The following is a 10959-nucleotide window of genomic DNA, read 5'->3' as shown; positions in this document are numbered from 1 at the left end:
CTAGCTCTAACCCGAGCTCCAGGTCTAACCCTAATCCTAGCTCTAGCTCTAACCCTAGTCCTACCCTAAACCTAGCTCTAACCCTAGCCCTAACCCTAGCGCTAACCATAGCTCTAACCCTAGCGCTAACCCTAGCCCTAACCATAGCTCTGACCCTAGCGCTAACAATAGCTCTAACCCTAGCTCTAACCCTAGCCCAAACCCTAACCCTAACCTTAGCTCTAACCCGAGCTCCAGTTCTAACCCTAATCCTAGCTCTAGCTCTAACCCTAGTCTAACCCTAAACCTAGCTCCGAACCTAGCCCTAACCCTAGCGCTAACCATAGCTCCAGTCCTAACCCTAACCCTAATCCTAGCTCTAGCCCCAACCCTAGCCCTAGCGCTAACCATAGCTCTAACCCTAGCCCTAACCATAGCTCTAACCCTAGCGCTAACCATAGCCTAACCCTAGCCCTAACCCTAGCCCTAACCCTTGCGCTAACCATAGCTCTAACCCTAGCGCTAACCCTAGCCCTAACCATAGCTCTGACCCTAGCGCTAACCATAGCGCTAACCATAGCTCTAACCCTAGCTCTAACCCTAGCCCAAACCCTAACCCTAGCCCTAGCGCTAACCATAGCTATAACCCTAGCCCTAACCATAGCTCTAACCCTAGCGCTAACCATAGCCTAACCCTAGCCCTAACCCTAGCGCTAACAATAGCTCTAACCCTAGCGCTAACCCTAGCCCTAACCATAGCTCTGACCCTAGCGCTAACCATAGCTCTGACCCTAGCACTAACCCTAACCCTAGCCCTAACCCTAACCTTAGCTCTAACCCGAGCTCCAGTACTAACCCTGCTCCTAGCTCTAGCTCTAACCCTCGTCTAACCCTAAACCTAGCTCCAAACCTAGCCCTAACCCTAGCGCTAACCATAGCTCCAGTCCTAACCCTAATCCTAGCTCTAGCCCTAACCCTAGCCCTAGCGCTAACCATAGCTCTAACCCTAGCTCTAACCCTAGCGCTAACCATAGCTTAACCCTAGCCCTAACCCTAGCGCTAACCATAGCTCTAACCCTAGCGCTAACCCTAGCCCTAACCATAGCCCTAACCCTAACCCTAGCGCTAACCATAGCTCTAACCCTAGCTCTAACCCTAGCCCAAACCCTAGCCCTAACCCTAACCTTAGCTCTAACCCGAGCTCCAGTTCTAAACCTAACCCTAAACCTAGCTCTAGCTCTAACCCTAGTCTAACCCTAAACCTAGCTCCAAACCTAGCCCTAACCCTAGCGCTAACCATAGCTCCAGTCCTAACCCTAATCCTAGCTCTAGCTCTAACCCTAGTCTAACCCTAAACCTAGCTCCAAACCTAGCTCTAACCCTAGCCCTAACCCTAGACCTAACCCTAGCGCTAACCATAGCTCTAACCCTAGCCCTAACCATAGCTCTAACCCTAGCGCTAACCATAGCCTAACCCTAGCCCTAACACTAGCCTAACCCTAGCGCTAACCATAGCTCTAACCCTAGCGCTAACCCTAGCCCTAACCATAGCTCTAACCCTAGCGCTAACCATAGCTCTAACCCTAGCTCTCACCCTAGCCCAAACCCTAACCCTAGCCCTAACCTAACCCTAGCTCTAACCCGAGCTCCAGGTCTAACCCTAACCCTAATACTAGCCTTAGTTCTAACCCTAGTCCTACCCTAAACCTAGCTCCAAACCTAGCTCTAGTCCTAACCCTAGCGCTAACCATAGCACTAACCCTAGCGCTAACCTTAGCCCTAACCATAGCTCTGACCCTAGCGCTAACCATAGCTCTAACCCTAGCCCAAACCCTAGCCATAACCCTAACCTTAGCTCTAACCCGAGCTCCAGTTCTAACCCTAATCCTAGCTCTAGCTCTAACCCTAGTCTAACCCTAAACCTAGCTCCAAACCTAGCTCTAACCCTAGCGCTAACCATAGCTCTAACCTTAGCCCAAACCCTAGCCCTATCTCTAGCCAGTTCTAACCCTAATCGTATCTCTAGCAGGCCGTATTTTGCCCAGGTCTGCCCTAGCACTAGCTCTAACCCTAGCCCCAGCTCTAACAAAAGCTCTAAACCTAACTTTAGGGAGGTGTATGGTTATATGGGGTAGCACACAAGCAACTGTGTTGCAAATCTTCCAAGACAAAAGCTTTAGGTGCCACCGAGATTCGAACCTGTATCGTTGGTGTGAGAGCCCAGCGTGCTAACCACTACACTACGGAAGCCTCATTCTAACTGTTTGGACTAAATATGGTTTTATGGAGTAGCTCACAAGCGAATAGTTCGATCAGTGGTCCACAACCTTTTTTGCGCCAGGGACCGGTTACGTGTCAGAAATATTTTCGCGAACCGGCCCGGTTATATGAATAAATAATACATTTATGATAACTATATAAGTACGATGAAATAGAATGATACGACTATTTCTTTCTTTTAGGCGTATATATGCACACGTTTAAAAACTACTGTAAGTGTTATATTGTATTGTCCAGTGTTTACCAGCTCAGTGGCCTAAGAGGAGAGTGTCCGCCCTGAGATTGGGAGGTCGGGGGTTCAAACCCCCGGCCGAGTCATACCGGTGACTATAACAACGGTACTCATTTCTTCCCTGCTTGGCACTCAGTGTAAGGGGTTGAATGGGGCTCCGCCGCTGCTCACAATCATTTTAATTTATATAATCAAGATTACCCAAAGAGAAGCAAAATTATTTGCATAACGGCGCATGCCTTCATGCAATCAAGTTAGCCGTTAGCTTGGAGAAAACGCGCATAACAGAAGTGGTGTTTCACTGGGTGTTTCTTTCTTGTCTTGGCAAATCGTAAATCGACCTTCTGACTTACATAGTTCACGCCAGGAGGGAGACGCAACACCTTCACTGACTGATCCGATGCACGAGGGGAAGGAAGGCAGTTCACTCGTTTTATTTTAAAAAAAAATTCTAGTGAGGCTGTAGCGCCATCTGCTGACTGCATCGCCCTGTCACGTGGCACCAAAACACAATAATGAATAAATAAAATCTTTGTTTATTATTCACATGTTGGAAGGGGTAGCTGAGCTCGGCACTTTCCATGAGCGCAACGGAAGCGTTCCTGCCGCGATGTACCCTGGCTGTTCGCGGATTGGCCGTCAGCTGACATCGGCCATGGCGTCACCGATTTGTCGGTTGAGTTCGGTGATGATGCGGTCGTCATGCCCGTAGACGCCGGTCCGGAGAAGTGTGTCACGCTCCTCCAGAAGGCGGCTCAGGTGTTCCTCTGCGCTGTGGTTCAAACTGGGGACTGGGCCCGAGGAGGTGGGGCCTATATCCCCTTGCTGCTTCAACCTGGGGGAAGAAAGCGGCGAATTGTTAGGCGGGAATTTGAATGCTGAAAGTGAAATACATTTTTGCCTCAAGATGAAAAATGAATTAAACGAGTTCAATGTTAGCACCTTGAAGCTAATAGTGTCGCGCTCACCTATTGAGTTCGTTCCTGATGTCCCCCAGTTCCTGCCGCTCTTGTCGTACCACCTCCTTCTCCTCGGCGGCCACGTAGCGCAGCCTCATGGCGTCCAACTCGGCCTGCTGCTTCTTCAGACGCATAATCTCGCTCTCCTCCTTTCGCTGCGCATGCCACACGCGACAACAAGGTGCGCACATTCGTTAGTTTTTGTAAACTGTAAAAAAATATGATGAAAGAAATACAAAGTAATACTTACAAAGGGGCTTCATGAATCAAGTGTGAACTTTTTTTATTATTATTATTGTGGGTGAGTCAGGAATGTATCCCCGCAATAAACGAGGGTTCACTCTAGACATTTTTCGGAAAACCTCCGTGAGAAAAAATGCAGCCGGAGCTGAGGAATTCTCACGCCGGCCGACATGACGGGAGGGGGGGGGGATTTAGCGCCTGCAAGTCGTATTTCTGTCGTCCCGCTCGCTCGGCGTTCGGCGAGTTGCTCGTTAATCATTGAAGCAAAAACAAAAAAGCTCCGCTCCGCTTTAATGCTGATGCGAGCCGTAAATTCAGAAAAGTGAACGTTTTAATACAGCAATCAAAGCGTCGGAGTCTGACTTCTCGCTTCGAGTCGGCTTCAACTATTTGAATTGCAATTTTTGTTTTTTAATTAATATTGCAATGTCATTCCCACTTGTCACATTCATGCGACATTTTGCCTTACGCAAAAATAAAGGCAAACAAATTGATATGAGTTTCTTTTATCTTCTTCAATTAGAGTTGCTAATTTCTAAAAATTTTGACTTGCAGCCTTTTTAGTGTTCATTAGCTTGAAAATCTAAATAGATATCATATCTGGAAAAAAGCAGTTTTCCTTCGCCCAAATTGCAAAAATATAGAAATTCATTTTTACCCAAAGAATAAGGAATAAAAATGGCCGTGCATCTCAAACGTATGCTTGCTGGCATGAGAAAATGTTGGCGAGACTTTGGATAGACAGAAGTGGGAATCCAGTGAGACACGGGACAGAAGCAAGTTTGTCAGCAGGCGGTGGGAGGGATGAAAATTAATATAAAAAAAGACTTTTTGAGGGCTGTCAGTGTTCCAGCCGACGGCGGGTGGGAAAAGTGGAGCTAGGCGGACTCGGGGCACGGAGAAAAACATGCTTCACGTGAACGCGTGTTGACACAAGAAGCTCCCCGAGGAGTGACTGGCCGTCTGGATTCGCCTGCGCCTTTGGCCTAATTGCTGGAATAACAAACTTTTGCGTGACGTGCTGCCAAGGACAAGTCCAGGTCACAGAAAATCATCGAGTCATTCATCTCACAGCTGCAAGCCGCTCGTTGCCATTGTCGGACAGCGACGCGATATTATTAACGCTACAGAAGTTGGCTCCGGCCAGTTGAGAAGATGAAAAACTGCCGACATCGCCAAGGGTCGGGAAAATTTGAAATATGATTGATCGGTTGAAGAGGCAGAGCAGATAGCAACAGAATTGAATTTACAAGGTCCAGCGCCACTAACTCTGAAGGCCGTGGACTGACTGAATGAACACAAAGACAATTTTGTGATGGCTGGGGATGTTCTGACAAGCTAACTTTACTGGCACGCAACTACCAGTAGATGGCAGCGATCCGTCATTTGAGACATACTGAGACTTGAGCGTCATTCCCCAAAATGAAATCATCAGGAAAATCAACAAGGAAATGTGCACGTTGCGCTGTTCAAAGATGATGAATAGTTGCTGGTGTGAAAGAAAAAGTCCAGCAGAAGGTTGTGGAATGTTTGTGTGGTCCTGGCGCAGCCACTCTGTCCGCCCCATAAAAGAAGACTAAACACGTTTGCCTTCGACACTTTGTGGCCATTAAAAAGTCAAACGGGCGGCGAGAACGTTCAGCGGGGGCCCTAACAATAACAAGATGGCCGCCGGGCCTCGTTATTGTCCCAATATTTGCGCTCGGGGAAGATCGACTGGCGCTGCTTGTCCCAATATTTGGAATTGGAAAGCTTTCTAGGGGGGAGCCTTTCATCTGCGTGTTAATCCCGCCAGCTCCCGCTGGGAAAAGCAACATTTGTCCTGCCGCTGCAACTTTTACGGCGGGCAGACTGGCGGTGCTCAGAGATGACGCAAAGCAAAACAATACGGCCGGTCAACGTGACAAATGAAGAGCGGGATGCAAAGAGGACAAAGGGGGAAGGGAACAGTCAAACCAAAAATATTCATGGTTCGACTTTTAGATATTTGGGGGTACGGAGCGCTCCAAAGTAAATAAAAATTGAACTTTGTCACCATCTTGTGGCAAGGACGTTTGTTGAAATGGGCTGAGGCAAACAGTACAGGGCTCCAGACTGACTTTGTTATTGTTTTTTTTTTTTAAATTACGAGGCACAGTGGCCTCTAACTTGAAATTTTAGGAGTGTAGAAAATGTAATGTAATCACACTGTAACTGCTATAATACAGTGAATACTATATTTTTCAGACTATAATGACCAAAAGCATTTGCCCACGCCCGGCAAGTCAAGCAGTAGTCATGGTTACCTGTTTGAAGCGACCCAGTTCCTTCAGTGCGCGCCCCCATTGCTGCTTGTAATGAAGTTTGGACTTGGTGGTGGACTCCAGCTTCCTCTCCAGCTCCACCTGGTTGGTAGACAACGACACAACATCATCTTTGTCGTCTCTTTATGTGGAGCTCGTTCACACGGAGCACCACGCTACCTTCTCCAGTGTCAGAATGTTGATCTCAGACTGCAGGCGGACTTCGGGTTTGATGTTCTGTTGCTCTTTGAAATGATAAAAGTCTTTCTCCAGTTGCTTGTAGCGGTTCTCCCAGTCTGTGATCTGAAGAACAAGAAAAAAAAAAAGTTGATCGAATGGTGCGTTCTTCAAAGACCACCTCAAACAGGTTGAACCTACATGTGTAAATCTATATTTACCATTTTTCATTCATGGATTCTTTTTTGATTACTTTTCTAAGAAACTCACCTATTCTAACTACTACTACTATACCAATTCTTCTGCCAAAGCAGCCAAAGTCAGACTTTACTGCCATCTAGTGGAATTATAGGCAACTTGCAGCGATGGAGGCGACTGGTGGATTTAATCGCTAATGGCTCCCAGATTGATGTGTATCAGTGCATTTTTATGGCTAGAAGAAAAACTGGAGCAGGCTTTTGTAAAAGGGGAGGGGAGGACAGGGATGTCCGGATGTTTGCCACAATTTGGATCTCCTGTACCTGCTTGAGGAGCCGCGTTCGCTCCTCCTCCATCAGGCGCACTTTGTCTCGCTCTAGCGCAATCCGGTGGTCGCACTCCAGCTGCAGCCTCCTGATGGTCTCCTGCGCCTCCTTCCGCTCTAGCTTGTGTTCGGCTTGCAGGTCGCGCTGCAGCCTTTGGGTCTGACGATACACGCACGCCGTCAGGCCGAGGAAACATTGCGGAAGACACGACGAGAGGAGAAGCAGCACCTTCAGCTCGGCTTCATTCAAAATCTTCTCCTTCTTCTCCAGATCAGACAGAGTCTTCTGAAGCTGCTCCTCCAGACGACTGCACTCCATTTCCTACAACAAACGGCAAAGATTCACATTCGGGTATGAGTGAGTGGACGACCTTTTGTCTTGCCACAATTTTGCTGAGCTGTCCGACATGTGAACGCTTCACCTTCCTCGCGAGTCAGCAAAATGTTGCCCTCACCTTCTTTTTCACGCAGGCTTCCCTCTCGCGATCTCGTCGCATCCACTCCTCCGCCAGCGCCTGCATGTGACTCAACTCCTTCTTCCGGAGCTACACAGGCACAACGGAACGTGTCGCAGAATTAATGCCTGCGACGCTCAGAAGAACATACAGGTGTCACGTGCATCGTTTTACAAAGTGTGTCTAAACTTCAGCTTTCAAGGGAATGCATGGAGGGGGACCTGATCGTTGAACAGATCCTCCTGCGTCTCCTTCCACAGCTCTAGCTCCAGGGCCGTGCGGTACTCGGCGCTATCTCGGGGGGGCGGAGGGCCCCCGGGCGCAGGCGGCCCAGCTGGCTCGGCGGCCGTCTCTGGCAGAGGAGCTGCGGGCTCATTCCGCCACGAATCCGACACGGGGATATCCTTAGTGTTCACGAGCCCAAAGTCGTCCAGTGTGGCCACCAGGGTCAACTCTGCTGCTTTCTCGTTGGAGCTAAGCCACAGAGGGGTGAAGATGGCATTTTGTTTTCAGTCCTCTAGTTGGCGCCAGAGATTAAACAAAGGTCAGCTTAGCCGAGCGACAGAAGCACCTCTGGGTGGAGAAGAAGGGGATTCGGTCCTGGTGGATTTGGCGCCAGGGCGCCTCCCTCATACCGTCCGGGTGTTGGCTCCTCTCGGCGGCAAGCAGCCGAGACAGCTGCAGCGAGGCTCGGCCAATCAGGAAATCGTTGGTACTGCTGGCATCGTGGTGCCACAGCTCCAACACCAGAGGAATTCTTGTTCAGAGAGAGGAGAATATTTTCAAAGCTAAAACATGTTGTACGGAAAGATAAGTTCAGATTTTAGTGTGGCCCTCCTCCAAATATTCTGTGCACGACTTCATACCTGAGGAAGGTATCCTGCAGCTGCTGCGGCACGGCGGCAAAGTCGAAGGCGCAGTAAGAGTGCGGCAGAGACACGTCCGTGTTCCTGCGCAGCTCCACGGGGTGGCTGGTCATCACAGGCACCGTGCTGCCGAAGAACTCGTACGAGTACCTGACCAGGGCATAGCAATGACTAGCCTCCAGCTCAAGCAAAATAAATAGACCTAGCTAAAACCGAAAATAGCAGAGATGTAGAAACCTCTTGGCAATTGTAGAGCTGCACTGGTGTTGTGTCAACCTTTTTCTTTGTAGTTGTTCGTGTTAAGGGTGCGCTGTTGTGCGAACCTGATTGTGGCAGCGATGGTGTGTAAGAGTCCGGTCTGTCTGAGGTTGCAGAGATCCAGAGAGAAACAGTAGCGATGCGCCGATGGCGGAATGGACGCTTTGAGGGCGCAGCCGAGCAACGAAGATGTGGCGCCCTCGCCCCGGGCCTTACATGCGGCGAGCGGCTCCACGTCTGCAGGACAAACTCGGTCAGAATGTCACATTTTAGGGATCGCCGGGATGAGTCGGACGTACCGTGCGACAGTGCCTCCTGCTGGTTCTGTGACAGCGCAACGACCTCAGGAGGATTTCGGATTGGAGTCGAACTGGCAATTTGGTCCTCGGCGGCCAGCGCGACGGCAGCGTCCGGGTTTATGTTGCGTCCTTCTTTGGTGGACGAAGTCTGCAGGATGACAAGGAATTTGTACAAATTACATTTCCCCTTTGAAATGAATGGAAATACCATTCATTTGTTGCAGCCTCCCAAAAAGACCGCCAGAAAAAGAAAAATAGCATGAGTCCTTCGATTTTGCCGATTGTCTCAATCAAATTTGGTACGATCTTAGTTTAATCAACCTGTAGCTGCGGCGCCACGTCCTCTCGGCGCAGTGTGATGGCCACGCTGACGTTAGGCTGCAAGTCGGCGGGCATCGCAGGCAGCGAGCGCCTGACGCGGGCGGGCGGCTGTAGCACAAACACGCCCTCCACTGTGGCCGCCCTCTCCTCCAGGTCCACGGCGAGCCCGGCCAGCGTTGCCAGGGGCACGTTGGCGCTGCCCAGCGAGTGCGTGCCGCAGCACAGGTGGATCTCCAAGGGCGGTTGCTGCGACAGGAAGGTGCGCAGGGCGCGGTCGCTGCTGCGGACGCGCACCGAGGCGCGCTCGGGCTGGAAGTCCGGCGTCAGGAGGTTCCGGAAGGGCTCGCTGGTGATATCGTTGCCCAGCAGTGTGTAGAAAAAGAAGAAGCCGGCATCTTCTGATGACAACTTGAGTGTGGTGGGGATTAACTGCAAGCACGTGCACACAAACTCACCATCACACCAAGTACAAACTCTCGCGCATGCAGACACACAAAAGCACAGGCACACACGCAAACGTACAAATGTGCACACAAACGCGCATGCATCCTCACATTAACACAAGATTCACCACACACGCATGGTCACCGGTATGGAGTTCCTCTCACCTGTTCCAACTTGGCAACAAAAGCCACGGTGACGGACAGCACAAACATGTCGGTGGCCACGCTGTCAGGTCCCACCTGATGATAACCCTGCTCAGGCACCAGGACCGCCTCCAGCTTGTCCAGGAGGGGCTGCGGGGCTACGGGCCCGCTCGAGCGAGGCGCTGGAGAGTCACAGGTGTAACAAAAGAGAACAACGTTTCAATTTTACGCAATGAAGGAGGAGCACCGAAACACAAGACACTAAACAGGAAGAAGCACCTCTTTGGGCCTTCTTGTTTCGGGGTGCTTGGGGAGAGGGCGGTGGTGGCGGCGTGGACTTGCCGTCATTCTCCAGCACCATGCTGAGGAGCAGCGACGGCTTCTTATTTGTGTACTTGCTGCTCAGCAGCGTATGCCAGCGAGGATCCTGGTGACACGCGTAGCAAAGACCGACATTAATGCGGCAGTGAGTTGACGCCCTGCCAGTCGACCGACAAACCTGTGGGACTTCCTGAACGGATCTGAGGTCCAGCACAATGTAGCCCACGTTCTCCCTGCTGTTGTTGCTGGGGTCCACGGTGAAACACTGAAGCTTGATGGGGGTCCTCTGCAGTCTGCACACACACACACGTCATCATACATGGTCATATTCACAATAAACAAAAAGCTCCAGGAAAACTGGAGAAAAATACTTTTACTCAGGCCCTCACACACACATACCTGTGCTGGTGCAGCATCTTGCGGTCCAGCTCCCAGGCCAGCTCGGTGCTGAAGTGCGGCTGGTCCAGGTGCTCCACGGGGTCGGTTGTCAGCTGCTCGCCGTCAAAGCTCGCCTGAACCTCCAAACTGAGCCGAGGGCACTTGGGGAAATCGCGCCCTGCCCACAACCCCAAACGACTTATTTTTTACAATACATTTGTAAAGTCACTTCCAAAAACGCATATAGTAGTTGAAATAGTATTTTTTTGAGCAAAAGTCTAGTTTAAGTATGAGAGGTTTAACATTTGAAATAAGCAAGCTATTATAGCCGTGCGCGTTAGCTTGCTAAAGCGACGAGCGAAGAATGAGTTTACGTTAAAAACGTAACAATATAGCGCCTTAACAAGTTCAATTTGTGACTTTGTTTGCGTTTATGTTGGAGTGGCGCTGACAGTTGACGCTCACCTTCCAGAATGGACAACACGATGAGAAGTTGCTCGCTCTTCGGAGCCATGTTGACATCTGGACGATCAGAAACACTCCCAAGACCTTGTTATAATATCCGGACGTTGTTGGCGGAAGAGAAAAAAGTCGTTGAAGGTGAACTTTGGGGAGAAAAGTGAGCTTTTCCGGGTGGTCCGTTGAGGGGGAACAGCCGCTTTGTTGTAAAGCTTTGGCGCCACCCATTTTGGTTTTGGAGACGGAAATTAAAAGTAGAGGCGCTCCGGGTTTGGTTGGCCTCAGCTGGTGGGCGGTGGAACTGCAGTCTCAAATCATTCAAATATGAATAATAACATAA

The 10959-nt window shown here is 50.1% G+C and overlaps 1 protein-coding gene across 1 annotated transcript; it reads right to left on the bottom strand.

The window, feature by feature from the left end:
* Positions 1-3011: 3011 nt before the first annotated feature.
* cep120 (centrosomal protein 120) lies at positions 3012-10861 on the bottom strand. Its single transcript, XM_088375575.1, has 18 exons — positions 10626-10861; positions 10182-10338; positions 9961-10075; positions 9741-9888; positions 9483-9643; positions 8875-9303; positions 8554-8701; positions 8320-8491; positions 7997-8146; positions 7702-7887; positions 7352-7604; positions 7131-7220; positions 6905-6997; positions 6674-6835; positions 6156-6278; positions 5979-6077; positions 3460-3605; positions 3012-3326 (listed from the first exon to the last, which is right to left on the bottom strand). The coding sequence occupies exons 1-18, from the start codon at positions 10672-10674 to the stop codon at positions 3131-3133; spliced, it is 2877 nt and encodes a 958-aa protein (XP_088231701.1). The 5' UTR covers positions 10675-10861; the 3' UTR covers positions 3012-3130.
* Positions 10862-10959: the final 98 nt, after the last annotated feature.

The sequence above is a fragment of the Syngnathus floridae genome, chromosome 5 (genome assembly GCF_059516105.1).
Source record: "Syngnathus floridae isolate MCC-2025c chromosome 5, RoL_Sflo_1.0, whole genome shotgun sequence".
Taxonomy (NCBI): domain Eukaryota; kingdom Metazoa; phylum Chordata; class Actinopteri; order Syngnathiformes; family Syngnathidae; genus Syngnathus; species Syngnathus floridae.
This window is presented reverse-complemented; position numbering and strand designations above follow the sequence as displayed.

Coding starts and splice junctions, on each gene's coding strand:
- cep120 (XM_088375575.1), bottom strand. CDS start 10,674: ATGGCTCCGAAGAGCGAGCAACTTCTCATCGTGTTGTCCATTCTGGAA. Junction 7,221..7,351: donor AGGATCTGTTCAACGATCAG/GTCCCCCTCCAT, acceptor GTGCCTGTGTAG/CTCCGGAAGAAGGAGTTGAG. Junction 6,998..7,130: donor AAGCCTGCGTGAAAAAGAAG/GTGAGGGCAACA, acceptor CGTTTGTTGTAG/GAAATGGAGTGCAGTCGTCT.